Genomic DNA, 22,353 nt, shown 5'->3' on the forward strand with positions numbered 1-22,353 from the left:
CACTCTCGGCCGGGCCGAGGTCGGGGGCCCGTGGCGGCTCAGGCCAACTGGCGGCGAGGGCCGCGCGGGCTTCATGAAGGAAAAGTCGCCGATTCAGCTCTCTCTTGAAGTAGCATTCTTGGATAACTCGTTTTCTGGATTCCTCACCTCTGAATACGTCTCCACCCGGAAGGATGCGGCGGCGACTTCCTGTGTCCACCCACACAGTGTTTTTTTGCCCTGAGTCCTGCATCCTCGGACCCGGTCAGGAATGACATTTTACTCACCCACAGGCTTTCTCCTTCTCCTGGTTGAGCAAGATGTAAAGCTGCCAACTTACTGAGCGCCTACTACACGGGTCACGGCTGGCGAAAGAAATCAGAATAGAACGTCATTATTTAGAATTTTTATGGCACTCATTAAATATAATTATATATAAAATGTTTTTGAGTTTTTTGGGTTTCATGAGTTTAACATGAAACCTGTATGATTGTGACTTATTCATATGGTTTCTTATCCTGGTGAAAAAAGTGTTAAGGCTAGGGTGTTGGTACCTTGTATATCTAGCTATAGATTTAGGAAAACCTCCTTTTGTAAATTATAATTTTATGTTCAGATAACCTTAAAGAAACGATAATTTCATACTATTTATCTTTAAAGAACAGCTTTATTTAGGTAAAATTGATGTCTCATGCAGTTCACCCATTTCAAGGATATATGGTTCTTAGTATGGTTCTTAGTTGTGTCACCAATTATAGAACATTTTAGTCACATGAAATGGAAATTCTAAAATCATTAATAGGCCTTTCCCATCATCTCCCCCCAGCAGCAGTTAAGATATCCAGATCAAATCGAAGTGTTCAATGTTCCCTGGGGAAGGTATTTCACATATTCCAGGACTCACTCCTCTTTTTAAGCCTGGTTAACTTTTATCTTTTAAAATATAAAGTTCTCTATAAATACTCAAGTGTCCGTTCTCAAATATCATGACATCCTTTGATTACTTTTGGTTATACTTTCATTGTTTCAAGACATTTTTGAAGAAAATATAAAACTGTGGTAATGGCTTTGAATGAATAAAAGATTCATGCTTTTATCCTCTAGGCCCTTGATACTGTTCGGTGTTTCTACTTATTCTTTATTGTTGTATCTTTCCTAATCCCCATAGTGACTACTTCAGATCTTTTCATTTTTTCTCAAGACTTAGATCCATTTATTTTTATTCTACTTTGAGCAAACGACTGTCTCCCATTTCCTTGAGAAAAATGTATCGTGGGGAACATGAAATTCTTTTTCTTTTTCCTCCATCTCTGAACTCTCCTATAGGTTTCACTCAGTATTAGCTTCTCTTTTGCAAGATATGTTTTCTTGTTCCTCTCTTCAAGGTGAATCTTGTCAATTTCTTGTGTCTTCAGCCCTCCTATAATTTTAGAGCTTTATTCTGTCCTGACCTCTCCAGCCTTTGACTTTGAGGAATTAGTGGGAGAGAGTGACAAACATTTGAGGAAACAAGTTGTGGCTTTTTCATACACAATTGAGAATTGTGTCCTCAGTATTATAACGGTGGTTTGGGTTAGAAGATAGGAATGGTAATGGGAGTCCGATTGATCCAAAAATTTGGAAAAATATCTGAAACAGTCACTGTGGATCTACCTTTTTCCTTTCCTCCCCTTCATATCCCCTGCTCCTAATAATCAACAGATTAACCAGTGATTTTTAAGGTAATTTTCCCGCAGTAAGTATGCCAGGTTTCTGTTACTATTAGTAGAGCTATTACACTGCCTGGTGCTCTACATTACTAATATAGAAACAGAGCTCTGTGTGGAAACTTGAAACTGGAAAACTTAATCATCATCCTTGTTAACCTTTCAGACAGTCATAAATGTATGACTTCTTTCTTATCTTGCCTTTTTCATATTTGTGAGGCCCTCCTAAGAATCCATCCCTCAGGTTTTCTTCTCTGTGCCTCTGGACTTGTGACCCATACTAACCACACTTCTGTATTCAGCCATTTCTTGGTTCTTCCCTTAGGATATGTATAGTCATGTTCAGACATCGAAAACTCATTCTCCCATGTTGTGATGGGTCTGGGGAAAAGTTTACATTGTCCTAGCATGATTTATAATCCATCACTTCTCCAGGTTTTTCTAAAAATCTGTGTTCCTATGTAAAATGTGTTTCACTTATATCAGCTTGTGCATTTCATTGGCACTTTCTCATATTCAGTAGAACTTAGTCCCAGGACCCACAGTTTTCTTACCCCTTCAATGCTGCTATTATTTAGGGCTTTTCCATGTGAATGATCTCACAGCTATGCTCATCTTTTTTTCCCTTCCTTTAGTGATTACTTTCACTTCACCCAAATGTGGCAAGGTTAAAGATCTTCACATCTATCTGCTAGAACTTACTTGTTTACTGTTTCATTTCTTTCCTTCCTTTACTCTTAAAATGCCTATTCCTTGATCCTATCATATTATTTTTTTTTTCGTGATACTGGGAATCAAACCTAGGACTTTGTGTATGCTAGGAAAGGACTCTATCACTGAATGATGTCTTAGTCCTTTTAAAAAAATTCTCAGTTTTGAGGCAGAGTTTTGCTAAATTGTTTAGACTGGCCTCAAACTTACAATCCTTCTGCCTCAGTTCTCCTAAGCAGGCATGTGCCACTGCTCCTGACTTCTTTAATCAATTCAAAGAGCACTTGGTGCATTTTTTTCCCCCTGTCCCTCTATTTGGTCAATCAGTTCACCTAATCTCCTTGGGGTTATAAACTTCTGTAAAAATGGAATGAAAGCTTACATACTCTTCTCCAGTGCTTGTTGTATAAAAAATTTATATACAATCCGAAGGATTCTTCAGTATCTTGAAGTCCATCTGTGCAACTAGTAAATTGTGGGATCCCTTATTAATCCCCTCTTTAAACAAATACTTGTTGAATGCATCTAGTATTTTCTTTAACTTTATTCTTTAGTTTTGCTTTCATATCCCTTACATTTGCATTATTGCAGATTTACAAAAGCAGTTTAACTTCTCTTATTTTTTTGATTTGCCCAATAGGTCTGTGAGTTAAGTCATTTATAAGCTTATATCTTTTAAACTATATTTGTTTTAAAAAATTTTGATATATATGAAAGGAGAAAAGTACTCCTATGTACTTATCACTCAGCTTCATTAGTTATTAATTCAAAGCAGTCTTATTTCATTGATATCTTCCTCTCTACTGAACTCTGCACCCCAGTGATTACTTTGAAACAATTTTTTAGATATTGTATAATTTTATATGAAATATTTCTGTAATTTCTAAAAGACAAGGGTTCTTTTTATAAATATGATCATAATAGTGTTATCATACCTAAAATATAGCAGTAATTTTTTAATGTTGTTAAATATCAAATCAATTTTCTTCTCTTTTTTGTCATAAGAGGGTTTTTTTTTTTTTTTAAACTCTTGGCTTTTTTGAACCAGGAGTAGAAAAAAATGTACACATTATGTATGTCTTTAAAATTTCTCAATCTAGGGGTTACTGCCTTCCTTCATCTTTCTGGCAGTTAATGTCTTGAAGAAACCAGTTTTTTTTGGGGGGGACACTGGGGGTTGAACTCAGGGACACTCAACCACTGAGCCACATCCCCAGCCCTATTTTGTATTTTATTTAGAGACAGGGTCTCACTGAGTTGCTCAGCACCTCTTTGTTGCTGAGGCTGGCTTTAAACTTGAGATCCTTCTGCCTCAGCCTCCTGAACCTGGGGGATTACAGGTATGCGCCACTGTATGTGCCACTGCACCCAGCTAGAAACCAGTTTTGCTTCTCTTGAGTTTCTGTTTTCTGCTGCCTGTGTCTCTGATGTATTACTCAAGTATGCTTAACTGTATCCATATGTTTTTATAAACTTTCTTAGAGGGCTGATGTGATTGAGGATTAGTTTTTGCAGACCTGCTTTCTGGATGGTGTGCTGCTTCCATTAAGAGTTGCAGTAATGTGTAATGTCCAGTTGTCTTTCTAGGTGATGTTAGCAGCCCTTGATGATCATTGCCCAGATCTACTAATTGAGAATTGAAAAATGGTGATAGTCTAAGCCTGCTGCTCTTTATTCACCTGTTAGTTGGAATATTTTTATAAAAGGCTAAGGTTGAATTTCATAATTTTTCTTTGTAATTTTCCAGCATGGCTTCCTTTGGATGGAAGAGGAAAATTGGTGAGAAGGTCTCCAAGGCCACTTCACAGCAATTTGAAGCTGAAGCTGCTGATGAGAAAGATGTAGTTGAGAATGATGAAGGAAACTGGCTTCATGCCATTAAACGTAGGAAAGAAATTCTCCTTGAAGGCTGTACTGAGAAAAGTAAACAGCTGAAGGATGAAGGAGCCAATTTGGCTGAAAATAAAAGGTACGTTTTGGAAATTTTCTTATGGTGCAGTTTGTTTCACTCCCAGTCTGTTTTGTTGTCAGTAATGGAACAAAGAGTTACAAATTCTGTAAATTCATGTTTTTTTTTTTTTCATTTTTTATTAGTTGCACATGACAATACAATGTTTAAACCTTTTTTATTTTATTTTTTTTTTTAAAAATCTTACTTTATTTGTTTTTTTAAGATACACATGATAGTAGAATGTATTTTGGCATATTATACATACATGAAGTATAACTTATTCTAATTAGGATCCTATTCTTGTGGTTATACATGATGTGAAGTTACCCTGGTTGTGTATTCAAATACAAGGATAGGAAAGTTATGTCTGATTAATTCTACTGTCATTCCTGTTCTCCTACCTGCTCCCTTCTCTTTATCCCGCTTTTTCTATTCCAGTGGACTTCTATTCTTCTCCTCCCCACCCTCCCTTGTTGTGGGTTAGCATCCACGTATCAGAAAGCAGATTCTGCCCTTGGTTTTCTAGGACTGGCTTACTTCACTTAGTATGATAGTCTTCAGTACCATCCATTTACTGGCAAATGCCATAATTTCATTATTTTTATGAGCAAGTAATATTCCATTGTTTATATGTACTACATTTTCTTTATCCATTCATCTGTCGAAAGACACCTAGGTTGGTAACATAGCTAGGCTATTGTGAACTGAGCTGCTATAAACATTGATGTGGCTGTGTCCAAAACAAAACAAAACAAAACAAAACAAAACAAAAACACCCTACAACAAGAACAATGAAAAACTTTTAGGTGTTACACTGAAAAAAGAAGATATTTCAAAGTGATATAAACATTCCCATTTTCTGGGGGAAATGAAAGTTTGTAAAAATTGTCTTCAGGATGCTTATAATGTCTGCTTTACTATCATTCTTTAGTTCTATATTAATAGAAGTAAATGCTAAGTGAAATGTAATCCAATTTATTGGTTAGTAGAAGATGGTTTAATCTCTGAAAACTTTTCCTTATGATGTTATGTAAAGTCAGGCATTTCCCAAACAGTTTTGAGGGAATATACGTTTAAAAATAATACTTAGTTTTCATTTATCATTTACATACTGTATCTTTTAGTAAATATGACATGGTGTGCAGGAATTTGATAATAACTGCATTTATTCATAACCCTTCTTGAGTTAAGCTCTTATACTTCTCCTGTATGTGCCTGCTTTTTTTCTCCTTTGCTGTTTCTTAAGTACTTTTTACCTTTCACTTGTTAGATTATTCAGTGGGAATGAAGGTCATTCTAACACACAAATCAGTGGTGAAAAGATAAATTGTTTAGTAGAGTGTTGAGACGTGACTTATGGATGAGTACAGACCAGTTTTTTATTTGGTTGTTTCTCTGTACCTGTCATTTAATTCCATCCTTTGTTGTGTATATTTCTTATAAATTGAAAGTTAGGTGGAGATACTTGATTTAGAGTTTCCATGTTTTAGCAAGAATATGTTATAGGTAATGTTTTTGCTTTATATTGCTTCATATTGGGAGAGAAAGCATAAAGTTGCCCTCTATTAGAGCAGCCATTGGAAAGACATTGTAATCCTTTCTGTTTGTTGTGTTTGACATCTGTTGAGAGGCATATTTTTATAAAAATATTTTTTCCTTTTTAAAATTTTCAGTCCTAGGGAACAAATCTTAAGTCATTAGTCTTTAGTGAAGCAAATATATTAGGAAAATTGTACTTAACAGTATTAGAGACCTAGAGGTATAGCTCAGTGGTAGATTGCTTACCTAGCATATACTAGGCCCTGTGTTTGATCCCTAGCAAAAAAAGAAAAGCAGTATAAGAACTGTTGATAAATTTACACTAAGTATATGCTTTTTAGAAGCTACACCACACACACACACACACACACACACACACACACACACCTAGTAGGAGTAGTATCTGATTTTTTTTTTTTTTTTTTCCAAATACTAGGAATTGAACCCAGGGCCTTTTGCATTTTATAAGCATGTTCTCTACTTCTGAGCTATATATCCTTAGCCCTGGGAGAAGTATCTGAGACAGGCCTCTGAATACTGTTCATATAAACATGTAAAATCAGGCTTGTGTGTTGTTGACTGGTATCTGCCATGTGGTAGTGAAGAGTTTGAGAAATTGGGGGGGGGGGATGAAGTAATATTTAGGAAGAAACACCTTTTTTAATTTATTTTTTTAGTTTTCAATAGATCTTTTTGTTTTATTTATTTATATGTGGTGCTGAGGATTGAACCCAGGGCCTCACCATACCAAGCAAGTGCTCTACCACTGAGCCACAACCCTAGCCCAGGAAGAAACACTTTTTAAAAAATATATATTTTTAGTTGTAGATGGACACAATACCTTTATTTTATTTATATGGGGTGCTGAGGATTGAACCCAGTGCCTCAATGTGCTAAGCAAGCAGTCTACCACTGAGCCACCATCCCTTTCCAAGGAAGAAACACTTTTTTCTTTCTATTTTTTCAGAGTTACAAGAGTAGTTATAAGATTCCTTGTCAATCATTTTTTTCATTAATGAGTTACTGAGTTGAGGAACCGACACACTTGTTTCTAGTTCTGTTTTTCATTTTGATTCTAGGATAGTTTTTAATTATACTTTAATATAAAACAAATCAGTGCATAAAGTGTAATATATTAGCATCTCAAATTGAAAATGAAGGGTAGTAGTCAAGATCTGTGAACATCTTAACAGCCTAATGTTAGATTGTGAATTCTCATTTGTGGCATGTTAAACATAAAAAGTTTTCTTTTATAGAACGTTGCAAAATTATGGCACACATCTTTAATCCTAGTGACTGGGGAGGCTGAGGCATGAGGATCACAAGTTCTAAGCTAGCCTGTGCAACTTAGGCCCTAAGCAACTTAGTAAGACCCTGTCTCAAAGTAAAAAAAAAGAGCTGGGGATGTAGCTTAGTGGCAGAGCATCCCTGGGTTCAGTCCCAAGTGAGCAAAAAATAACTATAAAATCGGCTGTTCTGTCATAGAAGAAAACCAAATGTAAATTTTCCACAGTTATGAAATCAATTTTATAATATCCATAAAACATCTTAAGAAATTCCTGTAAATGCCTGTTAAAAGTTCATTAATGTTGTTTTTGCCTTTTCTCTAAACCGCACGAGTATGTATGTACAAGGGAAAAGCTATTAAATTATTGCCATGGGATTCCTTCTGAATTTCCTGTGGTAGTGGAGAGATATCAACTTTGTAGATAAACAAAGGAACTTTTCTGCCTGGGTGTTGTAATATTGAGCCATTTCACTAAAATCAGCTGGATTGGATGCTTTGTTTTGAATGGAGAACACTGTGGGGTGATTAATTTTTTGCTCTTTACCTTTTGTTTTGGAGTTATATATACACAGCTTTGGAGAAATAACTAAACAGAATTAAAGGAATCTAGTGAAATTTAGTAGTTCAGCTATTCTAATCCAAACAAAAATAGGAATAATAGTTTAAAAATGCTAATGAGAATATTAAAGTTGACTAAAAGTAATATGAGAAGGAATAGTGAAATTAAATAAAAAAAAAATAAAACAGCCCATCAAATCAGCTTCATTTAACCACTGTCAATTTTACTACATTTTAGCCATGTTGGCTTTCTTCCTCATTTTATCAGTGCAGCTCTTACACAACTTTGTGTTGTGACTCTGCAAAACTCTCTTGTATTTTCTGATGTCTGTTTTCCTGTTCTTCAGATCTCTGCTCACATGTCATGTTCTTGGTAAACTCTTCCTGATTAGCCAGTTTAAAATGGCACCCTCAGGCTCACTCTTGCTCCATAATATCATCGTGTTTTATTTTCTTTTAGTATTTCTCCCTATTTAAAATGACCTCATATGCTTATTTAGCTATTTGTTTGTATGTTATTTTTCCTCTGTAGAAATGTAAGCTTTAGGACGGTGAGCACTTTATCTGACATATTGTTCTGTATCTTCAGCTCTTAGAATAAGTGGTGCCACTTATTATTAAGCCTGAAGTAAATATTTATAAAACTGTCATTATCTGGCTATTTTTTGAAGAATAGGTTTTTGTGAGCTATCGTTGACTGTTTTTATCTATAGAATATACATTTTTACTCCAAATTAGGATACTGTATTCTGGGAATATTTTAATTTATTTTTTAATTTTAATTTTTTAAAAATATTTTTTAGTTTTACGTGGACACAGTATCTTTATTTTGTTTTTATGTGGTGCTGAGAATTGAACCCAGTGTCTCACGCATGCTAGGCGAGCGCGCTACCACTTGAGCCACATCCCCAGCCCCTGGAAATATGTCTTAATTTATACCATAACCACAAAAGTCCTTTGGGAACAGAATTTTCCTACCTCCATTCTGCATTTTCCTACCTCCATTCTCCATTCTCTGAGAATATGGCACTTGAGAGTAATTGTGCTATTTTTAGTCTCATTCCTTTTCCCATAACCCCCAAACTCCTCAGTCCCCCATCTTCTGAGTTATTTTATGGAAGAAGCCTTTATTTATATAATAGGAAAATAACAATTTTACAGTATAGTGATTAAGGATTTGGCCTTAGAGATACATTGCCTTGTTTTTTTTTTTCTAGTTCTGACAGTTTCTAGATTTATAATATTAGGCAAGTTATCCAGTCTATGTTTAGGTTTCCGTTTCTGCCAAAAATTACATAACTTCACAATGTTATGCTAATGAAATTAAATTGTGTATATGATGTATTTAGTATGATGCCTGTTACATAGTTAATACTCCATAAATATTAGCCATTAGTATTACTATTAATATATAATAATGCCACTGTTTTAATCTCAATTGGTTTGTGTTCTTGACTAAATATTTTTTTTCATTTGCAGTATTATTTGCTTCATGGAATTCTTGTGAGGTTGAAATCCAATAATGAATAAAAAAATACTTTAAAAACTAGGTATGGCCTTCCACTTGAAATCATGAAAGAGTATCTAGTAGTAGAGCTGGATGGTGTTTTTTTGCATAAAAGATATGAAACAAATGCTTTCAAACACTGGATGAGAGTGGGCTTAGGACTTTGATTTTTTTAAAAAAATTTTTTTAATATTTATTTTTTAAGTTTTAGGTGGACACAATATCTTTATTTTACATTTTTGTGGTGCTGAGGATTGAACCCAGTGCCTCATGTATGCTAGGCGAGCGCGCTACCACTGAGCCACAACCCCAGACCAGGACTTTGATTTTTGAGAGAAGGAACACAAAGGAGATGATCCCTGTGAACTCCAGTAATTTCTACTTGAAGGCAATTTCCAGACTATAAATAGCACATCTTGCTTAGTTGAGGAGGTGGAGGATGGATTTTGGAGGGGCTAAGGAAGCTGGAAGTTGTAGAGTTATCTCAGAAGAGTGGTACTTGGAAAAAGCTCCAGAAGTCTTTATGAGGTTCTCTTGAACCTTTTTGAACATTAGACTATGCAGCTGTGAAGATAATTTCCTAAATGGGCAATATGACTGGGGAATTTTAAGCTGAACAATTGCCAGAGTTTAAACAGATCAGGAATATATTTAAGCTTCAGCCATCTAGACTGTAATGTCTTTATTGGTCACTTGGTTCATTCACTGGAGTCACTAGAGAGGTTATTATGCCTTAGGATAAGATTCCTCTGGTCCTGCCCTAGCAAAGCTTAAAAACGTGTTTTGGAGGCTGAGGCAAGTCAAGCCCAGCATTAGCAATTTATCAAGGCCGAATCTCAAAATAAGGACTGAGGATGTAGTTTATTAGTACTGCACCCCTGGGTTCAATCCTGAATTCAAAACTGAAAACAACACCCATCCCATAATAGGTGCTCAATTTTTTTTTTTTTTTTGGCAGTACTCAGATTGAATCCAGAGGTTCTTTTTTTTTTTTTTTTTAAATAATTTTTTTTTTACTGGTAATAGGGATTGAACCAAGTAACATTCTACCACCAAGCTACATCCCCAACCCTTTTTATTTTATTTTATTTTAAAATTTTGAGAGTCTCACTGAGTTATGAGGCTGGCCTTGAACTTGAGATCCTTCTTTGCTGCCTCACCCTCCATAGTAGCTGGGATTACAGGCATGCTGTACTGCACCTAGGGTACCCAGATATTCTTGACGTGCTAGGCAAATGCTTTTCCACTAAGCTCTGTTTTCAGCCTTAAAAACAGGTTTTAGGGTTCACACTAACACAAAAGTTAACTGCCTGCCATAGCAGAGTCCAGATTTTCCAGTCAGTAGCATAACATTTCAAATATTCAACATCAAATAAAAAATTACTATATATGTCAAAGAGTTCTATACTATATCCCATACATAGGAGAATAGTCAAATAGAAACAAACTCAGAAATAGCATAGATGGGGCTGTGGCTGTGGCTCAGTGGTAGAGCACTTGCCTAGCACGTGTGAGGCACTGGGTTCGATTCTCAGCACCACATGCAAATAAATCAATAAAATAAAGGCCCATCAACATCTTAAAAAAAAAGGAAAGAAAGAAAGAAATAGCATAGATGATAGAAGTAGTGGATAAAAATGGTAAATGAAGAATGAAATGGAAGAAAAATAAATGGCACATTTAGAGATGAAAATATAATATCTGAAATAAAAAAGTACTGAATTATATTAACAGCTGTGCTAACTGGTGGCTTTTTAAAAGTGGATGCCAAAAGTAGATAAAATTTACAAAGATTTAATTAGGGGAATTGTGTGACAGGAAATGGAGAGGGATCTGGGTATATCTGGGAGAGCTTCCAGACCATGACATTGGTTTAATCTCGTGGAGTAAAGGTGAGATGGAGGGAAAAATGGGTGGAAGCATCATATTGTCGTCCAATCTAAATAAATTTGGGCAAGACCCTAGGTAGTTCTCAAGAATTGTTCATCAGAGGAGTCCCATGCCTTTTAGGAACTTTAGAATTTCTTCTACTTTGAATTAGTGCACAGAACAGTCATGGAATACTTATTCTTGCTACAAATGTGGGCACGGATTTCAGAGTGTAGCATTTGAAGCCACTGGAGGTCTATATGAGATAACAGATTGACATCATTGAAGTTCTGAAAGAAAACTATCAACTTTGATTTCTGTATACCACAAAAATATCTTTTAAAATGAACACAAAATAAGTTTATCAAGCAAAAGCTCAGATAGCTGATTACCAGTAGGCTTGCACTTCAAGAAATGTTAGAAGTTTTTCAAGTGGAAGGAAAATGATTCCAGATAAAAATTTGTTTCTAAACTAAAGAATAGAGGGTGCTAGAGAGGGTAAACATGTAGGTAAGTGAGAAGAAAGGTTTTTTTGTTGTTGTTTATTTATTAAATTAATGTTCTTTAAAAAGATAATTGATATTAACAGCAGTATAATTAAAAAATTATAAACTATAAAAGTAAAATGTAATAAGCAAGAAGGGATAAGTGAAATTATGTTGCTTTTAGGCCCTTCTGTTATATGTGAAATGGTATAATATTATTTGATCCTAAATCCTAGAACAACCACTCAAAATAATAGTAAGCACCAATAGTGGAATATAGCAAAGCAATTAGAAAGTTAAAAAAATTTTTAAAAAATTTACAGTAACATCCCCAAACACAAATTGTTAGAAAAAAATTGAGCAAATTCAGCAAATTATGTATAAGAACTATATAATGGAAACAATTAAACATTGTTGAGAGAAATTTAAGAAGATAAATCAACAAATATATTCTGTGGATCAGAAGATTAAATTTTGTTAAGACATCAGTTCTTACCAAACCAAGCTGTGAACTCAGTGTAGTTTCAATCAAAATCCCGGAAAGCTGGTTTTTGTAGTAATTGATAAGCTTAACTTAAAGTTTACATGGAAATGCACAGACTCTAAGTTAGTCAAAACAGTTTAGGAAACAAATACATCTTAGAGAACTTACTTTATTTCAACACATGCTACATTTTTGAATTTGTATCTTTATAGTATTAGTGTAAAGAAAGATACATGGATCAGTAAAAAGAATATAAAGTTTAGAAATGACTCTATGTGGTCAGTTGATGAAAAATTAAAACTTCTGGTTATCAAAAAGCTTAATTAAGAAAATGAAAAGTCAGGCCGCGCACTGGGAGAAAATATTTTTAGTACATATATCTGACATAGGATTCATTTCCAGAATATATAAAGAACGCTTATAACCCAGTAAAATGACAAGTTATTCGTCTAATGAATGAGTAAAAAGTTTGAACAGATGCTTCACAAAAGAAGAAACATGAGTGACCAAACACACATAAAACTATTCAACATCATTAGTCATAAAGAAATTTCAATTAAAACAACAGTGAGATACTACCACATAGCTCCTAGAATGCTAAAATTGAAAATATTGACAATAGCAAGTATTGGCGAAGATGTAAAACAAGTGAAACTTTTATAGGTTGCTTGTGAAAATGTATTACAACTTTGGAAAATAGTCTGGCTGTATATTATAAAATGAAATATACATCTTACCATACAGACCCACAGTTTTACTTCTAGATATTTACACAGGACAATTGAAAACTTCTATCTACACAAAGTCGGTCTAACAATGTTTTTAGTAGCTTGATTCATAATGGCCATGAACTGAAACAACCTAAATGTTCACCAACAGGTGAATGGATAATTTGTGATATATCTGTACAGTGGTATAATATTGAGCTGTAAAAAGAATGACCTGCATATCTCAAAAGCATTACATTGAGGAAAGAAATCAGAAAAAGTACATACTGACTCCATTTATATAAGTATCCTTAAAGACAGATCTAATCTGTAATGACAGAAAGAAGATCAGTGGTTGTCAGTGGCCAGGCATTGGGGTTGGATTTATTGAGAAAGGGCACAGGGAACTCTTTGGGGTTGATAAAAAATGTTCTGTTTTTTGTGATGAATGCTCTTATATTTACATGGGTGTATACATGTGTGAAAAACTCATCAAATGCTGTGCTTAAAGTGGGCACATTTTTTGATATTAAATAGATTATATAGAAGTAAATTTAATTAAAAGAAGTTGAACACTTGTCAAATATAAATGAATTATAACTTTGTTTCGTATTTCTATATTCAAAATATATATTTTTATGTATTCTGAATTATTTACTTTCTTGTAAGTTGATTGATAAAAGGGACAATTAGGTTCTAGCTTAATTCTGAATGTGAATATTATGTGATATTATGTTGGTCATGATCATTTACTGCCCTGTCATCCTTCTTCATTACCTCTTGTGTGCACAGACTGGGACAGTGGCTGAAATCTCCAGTGTTGTTGTTTTTTAAACTTAGTCTTTTGTGGGAATTTATTCCTGCTAAGCAGTGTTTGAAGGTTTTAACTTTATTTCTCCTCAGGTTTTTTTGATGAGTTTTCATTTGTGCTTTACATGTATGCAATATAATTTGCTCTATTTCAGTCAGCATTTCTCTTAACTTTTGCACAAGCATACTGTGCAACTGGAAATTGATCTTTCTCATGAGATCCAATATCAGTTTTTAAGTATCTTTCTCTACCAATTTCAACACAAAGTAAACTGAATATGCTTGGAAATTTCACAGACTGCTCCTTGTTGAAATTGTGTTTGACATGTTGTGTCAGAATTCTTAAGATCCTCCTTGAATTTTACAGGGGGAACAGTATGATAAGCAGAAATAATTTTTTTTTAAAGAGAGAGAGAGAGAGAGAGAGAGAGAGAGAGAGAGAGAGAGAATTTTTAATATTTACTTTTTAGTTATTGGTGGACACAACATCTTTGTTTTGTACGTGGTGCTGAGGATTGAACCTGGGCCTCACGCATGCCAGGCCAGCACGCTACTGCTTGAGCCACATCCCCAACCCCAAGCAGAAATAATTTGAGTTGGATTTTCATTCCCCTGCTCAGTGGTTCTGAGATCTACTGCATCCATTGGTTCCTAGGACTGTGTTCACTTGATGATGTCGAGTACAGAAAATAAACCTGCCACTGTGGCTTAGGAGTCATCTCCCATGGAAGACAGCACTGGCCTTCTGAATGATGGGAGTCATGGGCTCTTTGAAGTGGCTTTCTGGTGTGTTAGACACTCCTGGTAGCTCCTACTCTTCAGTTAGGCAGTACTAGTGGGATACAGCATCTGACAGACAGGTACTCCTTGGGCTGTCCTGTATTGTGCCACTGGATCCTTCAATACAATGCAGAAATAATAAATCACCGTCTGCACATAAATAGCCTTATTAATGACATCATTATTCACCTGACCCATCTTTCTGAAGATGGTACTTTCCTTGTCTGAAGCATAAGGTGAAGTCATCTGGATTTCAAGAGAATCAGTGATTAACAGTATCTTGATCAGTCTTCGAAAAATGGGGGTAAGCAAGTAAGCTTAAGAGGGTGATGAAGATGGCAGCAGAGATCATGCTATGGGGCTGGGGATGTGGCTCAAGCAGTGGCGTGCTCGCCCAGAATGTGCGGGGCGCTGGGTTTGATCCTCAGCACCACATAAAAGTAAAATAAAGATGATATGTCCACCGAAAACTAAAAAATAAATATTAAAAAAAGATCATTCTGTTCTTTAGAGTGAAGAGTATGTAGGCTCCTGGCCACATGGGGCAGGTTAAAGTGGTGAGTGAGACCAAGGAGAGATAAGGAAACTGAACCATAGCTCCTGGCAGGACTGGGAGTAGTTTTCAGGGTCAAGTGGTACCTCTGAGAAGTTGTTCTCTGTGACCTGCTCACTTCCACTGGGCCAGACACTGCTGCTTTAACCCACCTGCACTCCTATGCTGTCTCCCTTGCTGTCCTCAGTCTTAATCTAGAAACAGAGTTGGGATTTTTGTAGTTGCATATATTCTCAAATCTTGAGTTTGAATCTTAGCTTTTTAACTTAATAACCCAGAAGATATAATAACAATCATGTAACCTTTTTTAGAAAAGACTGAGGGTTTTTTAAATAAAATAATTGCAGTATTAAGTGCACAAAAGTATGGACTAGTTTTGAATTCGCAGTCCTTAGAGTGGTAGTTAAGGATGCCTCTGGATGAACTACTAGAGAAGTAAATGGAGAGGGAGATTGATCAAGAGAGGAGGGATACATTCTTTTGCCTCCTTGTAATTTTTCCTTCTTTTAAAAATTTCCTTAGCAATTTCTCATTTAGTTTTATTGAGGACTTAGAGAATTACCTTAACACATGAAGTGTCATCTCTTAAGGAGGTTTAGTTGTTGGCACAGTAGGCAAATGCAAAGTCTCCTTCAGTTTCCAATAACACATTATAACTATTCTTAGAAAACTTGGCTTGCAGTTGAGCCATTTTTAAATTCTTCAGTTTTATTTTAATATTATTTATGATATTTTTGTAACAAAAGACAAGTTTACTTTCCTACCCAGCCCCCAATTAATTTTGATGCTTTTTAGAAATGGAGAACAGTGGTTAAAAGGTGTGGATTTTGAATTTAGTTTGCTTCTGTTTAAATCCTAGGTTTATCATTTCTATCTCTGTAAAGTTTGGGCAGCTGTCAGCTATTATGTTAGTTTCTAGTTTCCTATTATATAAAATGGGGATACATATCTCATAGAATATTGGAGGATTAAAGAGCAAGTCCATGTAAAAACATAGCATTACCTAATACCTAGTAAATTTACTTTAGAAATGATATTTTAGGATTTTATGTTATGGGTATATTTTATGTAATAGTATTTTTTATATATATTTTTTAAATAGCTAATTCTAAAATTGTTACTGATTAGGATATAACCTTGTCGAGATAAACATTCACAAGTTGGCATATAAAGTTTCAGCCACTAGATGGTGCTATTTGCTTATATAGCTAAGTGGTCTAATTTTTCTGTTAAAATCAGTGTGTATATGTGTGAAGCAGGAGTATATTTAGAATTTACCACAAATTTTGTCTCTTGCCTGTAAAAGTATCTTTGAGGTATTTTAGCTATGTGACACATATTCTACTGATCAGCAGAATCAGTGTATTTATAATGTCAATGATTTTGTGACATTTGTGGAAAAATTGCATGCAAACAGTGGAGGATGCCTTTATTTTCTCACCATCTTATCTTTCAGCCTTACTTTATCTGGACCCAAACTATTTGTCCTTTCTCTGTTGTAATGAAATGCTTTGCTCTTATCAAAGGCCCATCCCTCCATTTGTGCACTAGACATGCCACATTCCTTCTTGCTTTCTCAGGAGCATTGATCCTAAAGTTATCCTCTCATTTTTATATCGTGTGTTGCTCCTTTTTTTGACTCCTCCTCATGGGTATACTAACATTTGATAGTAAGATATCTTTGACTGCATGTGCTCTGCCAGTTCTTTGTTCCCCTGTTACTGCAAACTTACATTTTTTAAAAAATATTGTTTTAGTTATAGATGGACACAATATGTTTATTTATTTATTTTTATGTGGTGTTGAGGATCAAACCCAGTGCCTCACACATGCAATGCAGGCGCTCTACCTCTGAGTCACAGCCCAGCCCACAAGCTTCCCATTTCTTGATGAATCATCCTGTCTGTTCAAATCAGGTTTTTGTTCCCATTAATTCACTTTTGTGAAGGTTAGCAATGACCTGCATACTATAAAATCCAGTTGTCACTTCTCTGTTCTCATTCATTGTACCTCTCATCATTCAGCATAGTTGATCACTCTCTTCCTAAATACTGCTATCTAATCTTGTGTTAACACAACACTTGGATGCTGCTTCTTTACTTTATTATTTATTACTTATTTAGTTTATTACTTATTTTCTAAATATTAGTCAGCCACAATATTTGGAAAGTATCTTTTATCTTTTTCATATATATTCTTTCCTTTCTTAAATAGTTTCCTACATTTAGTACCCTCTCTGTACTAATGATACCAAATATATGTCTGCAGTACTGTCTTTCTACCTGAACTCCAGCCTCTTTAATCTACAATGCTTGCTTTATGCCCACTTGGATGTCTGCAGTATCTCATTCTTAACATGTACAGATCAGAACATTTGATTTTTCTCCCAGACATCTGGTGCTTTCCGGTCTTCCCCACGTCAGTAAAGGCACCATCATTTACCCAGTTACTTAAGCCTGAAAGCTGTGAGTCACCTCTGCTGGTTTATGTGCCATTCCAGAGCTAATGAGCTTCACTTGCTTCTAACTGCCTGCCCTTCTGATAGCTCATGCTGTTCTTGTAGCTACAAAGCCCTGTCTGCTGCTACTATCACAGACAAGAGAGCTCCCATATATGATGCTGACTGCCAGTGAAAGACCATCACACCTTGACATTGGTCAGATTAGACATGTTGAAGTTCCATTGAGCCTGTGTCACATACCCAGAGTTTGTGGGTTAAAGTCTTGTAGAGCAGACTTCAACCAGTGGGAGAACAGTGTATGGGAGGGAGCCTGTAGATAAATTTCTTTTCCTTCTTTACTGCCAATGGACTGCTTCCAAGACACAGTGGTTTCATAAGATATCTCTGAATAAGTTCTCAAAGTTCAGCAATTATCTGTTTGTGGAGCCAGCTTAAGATAGGCCTTGCCTTTATTCTTCTTCCTGCCTTACTCCTCTGTTCCCCTCACTCTTGCTTTGCTGAGATCCTACTCCTTAACAGAATGAGCAATAGGTGTTGACTCGGGTTCTTTTTCCCAAGTAACCCAGTGAAATCATCATCCTGGATACCTTATTGGTTTTTGCTCCTTATGTCCAACCCAAGTTGAATTGACTTCACCTTTTTTGTATCGTGGTGCTGGGGATTGACCCCAGGGCCTTGTGCTGTGAGAGGCGGACACTCTACCAACTGAGCTATATCCCTAGCCTGACTTCATTTTTTCCACATATTCTAAATCTCTTTTTTTCCCCTTCTGTCTTCACCGTAGTTATCTTAATATAATCTCTGGTAATCTTTTATGTAAATTACTTTGGTAGTCCCATAACTGATATCCTTGTGCACATTTTTATACCCATATAGTCCATTCCCCTTCCCTTGGGCCTGAATGGTCATTTAAAAGTGTAAATCAATTCATGTTTCTCTGTTGCATAAAAATTGGATTTGCCATCACATCTACATTAAATCCATATCTATAACAATGGTCTATTTGGTTTCTGTGGTTGTGGCTTTGGACAACCTCTTGGACCTTCCACTTCCCTTCCTCCTCCTATTGCCACCTTTGTTTTATTTCTTTTACTCAAAACATAGTGTGTTTAATTCTGCCTTGGGCTCTTCCTTTTGTTTGGAAAGGAATTTTTCTATATTTTCATGTGACTGACCTCTTTTGTCATTCAGGTTTCAGGTCAGATACCTTCCTAGAGTGACCTTCCTTGACCATTTTGAATAGCCACTTGATCACTGACTATTATATCCTTCCATTTTAAAATTTTTATCATGGCACTTATATTTTGACTGAGTTTATTGTCTTTCTTTCCCTATCCCCTTCCCAGACGCATGTGTTCCAGAAAGTAAGATTCAGAAGAATAACAGGAGTCCTCTACATCTTCTTTAATGCAGTATTCTCAGTCCCTAGAATGCTACCTGGTTCAGAGAACGTGCCCTACAAGTATTTATTAAATGAATAAGCTACTAACTATAAAGACTATTAAATTGGAAGCTGTAATAAATTAGAATTCTAATTGGGAGCAAAGTAGCGAAGTACTCTGACGTTTCTATCTGGTAAATGTGTATGCTATCTAACTTATTTGGCTTATTCACCAGCTGTTCTTTACCTCATTGTAGGGTATTATCTCACCCTGCCCTTATATAATCCCTGGAACTATTCACTTTGCTTCCTTCCTTGTGCTGGTTTAGTTGCATACTGTTAAGGTTGTCTTTAAACTGGCTGAATCAGACTTTGGTCATTTATTAACCACAGTGACTTTAAACCAACTTTTTATCTTTTAATGCTTCCTATCCAACAGCTGCAGTAGGGCTGTGTCTTTTCAGTCTGTTCCAAACTGAAGTTGAATTAAGAGATATGCTGTAGGCATTGTGAGAGACCATTGATTTAGTAGCTGCCAAATTTCCTATGATTCCAAAATGGAGGAACTAAGTCGTACCACCCTTTATTCTTGGCCAAGAGAAGTAAACCAGAGAGACAACTGAGAAATGAGATTGGGGAGAGAATTCAGCAAGCTCATATTAATGAATTTCTTGCTCACTATTTTTTTGTTCTATTGAAAAACAGCTCATTTGTTTCTTTAACTCTTTGTATGCTTCATGGATAACAAAGAACATTTTATTTAGCAGTGCCTTTGCTTACAGTAGTGGTTATGTTTTCAAAATAAAAGCTGTGGAGAGGAGGACATTTTTCCCCCCCAAATCTGTGTGCTTGTGTTTGCACGTGTGCATGTTTGTGTGTGTGTGCACTTATGCACATCTACCTTAAAATATGAGAAAATAGAACTAATAATGGTCATTGTCATCTTGAACTTTTAGTTTATTGTACTCTGGGACTAGTAAGCTTAGGTACATAAGTAAGTTTGTCATGTGGTTATGGGTAAGCCATCCTGTTTCTCAGCAGTACTGCTAGTCGTATTTTGGGCAGAACAGCACTTGATTGCTCAGGACTGCCATTTTTCTTGTGGTTTGTTAACATCCTTGACCACCCTCTAGAGCCTTCAAGTCATAGTGACAACCAAAAATGCATCCATGAATTTTCATAAATGCTTTCTGTTGAGTGATAACAGCCTCTAGCTTAGGCAGAAAATAAGACTGGAAGTAAAAAAGAATAATTGGCAAATACGACAAATTTTTACAGTAGTTTGGCCAAGTAGAACAGGGTTTGGCATACCATAGCCTATTTTTGTAAATAAAAATTTTTATTGAATCAGAACTATGTTCATTTGTTTATGTATTGTCTATAGATGAGTTTGCAGTATAGTGATAGAATTAAGTAGTTGTGATAGACACTGTATGTTCCACAAAGCCTAAAATATTTATTATATGGGACCTTTCTTTGTCAACTCATGTTCTAGAGACCAAAGATTGTGTGCCCTTCCTCAAAAGCTGCAAAGACTTTTGAAAACTCAAAACAGCCAAGGTTTTAAGGTCCCTCAGCTATACCTAGAATTTTCATTTCTTTGTTCTTTCTGCCCGTATTTATATTCCCCTAGTCTTGGGATTCCTTAAAATTTCTGTTCCTGAAATATGACTCAAAGTATAGTAAGGATTAAGGTTTTGCTACTTTTTCCCCTATGATTTAGTTTGTTTTCACTTCCATTTCCCCCCCAGATGTATTGTTAGCTGGCTACTTCCTGTCCCCTCTTTTCATATCTTAATTCTTCACTGCTTTCTAGGACTTCTCATGGGAAAGACAGGACACATGAGGTAGATAAAATCTGTGATATTAGCACCTTCCACGTGCCCTGAAATGTTCTGGGTTATGTGAGAACATAACATAATTAAGTCTATTCTTTGGTGCCTGAATTCATTAGTCGAAGACAAAAATACATGGAGGAATTAGAGAAAAATTAAGTGAAAAACATCATAGGAGTAACAGAGAAGGCACTGGTCTTATAAGAATTAGCTTCACATCCAGACTTTTGCAGAATTAATACCATGTGCCTCAGACTGGTCCTGTAGCTATTCTCAACCTGTGTTTCCTTATCAGTGAATTGAGAACAAGTAATGCCAATCTTGTAAGGATTTGAATAGTAAGTAAATGAACTTTTTGTGAAAATAACTGCCTGTTAAATAAATGTATTTAAAATGCTTTGGAAAACATAAAATACTTTAGGAATGTAAGTGACATTATTTGTTCAGGCAGCTGATACTTAAGGCTAATGAGTAGAGCCACTAGAGAAGGTCCTCAGGAACAGCAGAGCATTTTAACATGGTTTTAGAGGTAAAAGAAACTTTGAATAAGTGAAAAGGGGTAAGAGGGGATCTTCAATGTCATGTGTATGTGCATAGGGTATCCAAATGAGCATATAGTATATAGTATGTGGGTAGGGCCAGGGTAAAAAGCCAGCCAAGTAGAGCAGAAGAATATAGGGGACTGGTAGAAAACAGACCAGACAGATAGGCTAGTGTTGGAGGAAATATATGTGCTATTGTTAAGTCCTGCAGAATTTATTGCTGTTTCATTTGTTAGAAAATTGTGAGTAGAAGAATTATTATTAAGGAATAAGTTTTCCAATAGAGATAGAATAGAACATTGCAAATTCCCAGAGTTCTTCATGCTCCCCTAACATGCTTGAGGCACTGGGTTCGATCCTCAGCACCACATAAAAATAAAATAAAGACATTGTGTCCACCTAAAACTAAAAAATAAATTAAAAAAAAAGAAGCACAAATACTTTTTAATTTAGTTTATGTGATTGCTGTTTTAGAGATAATGTTACTAATACTTGGTAGATAATAGTACCAAGGGACTAAATTTCTTTAATATTTATATACTTTTTGTTAAGAACAGTATAAGCATAGCTGTACACAGTCAGAAATAGATGTTAAATTATAGTAAGTATTGTTGACTGGCATGTACATTTTTCTCCATTAGCTGTTAAATATGAACCTATATCTACAGTTTTTCCTGAGATGCACCATACATAGTCATGTGGATTTGTGCCTTAAGAAGTTACTGGACCTATATTACTAATCCTTTTTTTAGAATTTCACATTCATTTTAGGGATTAGAAGTCTTCAGTAATCACTACAGTTGATTCTCTTTTAGGAAAAATCTTTGCCTTATTTTTATTGCTAACTTCTGTAAATATGCTTAAATACATCTTAAAATTCTTAACATTACATCTCTAACTATGGAATTTAAAACTTTGGGGCTGGGGTTGTGGCTCAGCGGTAGTGCGCTCATCTAGCACGTGCGAGGTGCTGAATTCGATCCTCAGCATCACATAAAGATAAATAAATAAAATAAAAGTATTGGGTCTATTTACAACTAAAAAAAAAAAAGATTAAAAAACAAACAAACAAAACTTTTGATTAGGCAGTGGCAGCCCTTTTGTGGTCAGGGCCTGTTCTGTATTGTCCCAACTCATTACACAAAGGCCATGGCTGACTTATGTTCGCTTTATCCTTCAGAGATATTGATATCAGTTAGGTACTACA

At 35.5% G+C, this 22,353-nt stretch overlaps 1 protein-coding gene across 2 annotated transcripts in view; it reads left to right on the top strand.

The window, feature by feature from the left end:
- Positions 1-29: 29 nt before the first annotated feature.
- Ttc33 (tetratricopeptide repeat domain 33) overlaps positions 30-22,353 on the top strand; it is a 50,173-nt gene continuing 27,849 nt past the window's right edge. Inside the window, exons 1-2 of one of the 2 annotated variants that reach the window (XM_048814037.1) lie at positions 30-243; positions 4,144-4,365. In XM_048814037.1, coding sequence (XP_048669994.1) covers positions 4,145-4,365 — 221 coding nt within the window. In that variant the 5' untranslated portion in view covers positions 30-243; position 4,144. Of the gene's footprint in view, positions 244-3,838; positions 4,044-4,143; positions 4,366-22,353 lie in introns of those variants that run through there. The other variant, XM_015490485.2, reaches the window with a different exon arrangement.

This window comes from Marmota marmota, unplaced genomic scaffold (assembly GCF_001458135.2).
Source record: "Marmota marmota marmota unplaced genomic scaffold, marMar, whole genome shotgun sequence".
Lineage (NCBI taxonomy): Eukaryota > Metazoa > Chordata > Mammalia > Rodentia > Sciuridae > Marmota > Marmota marmota.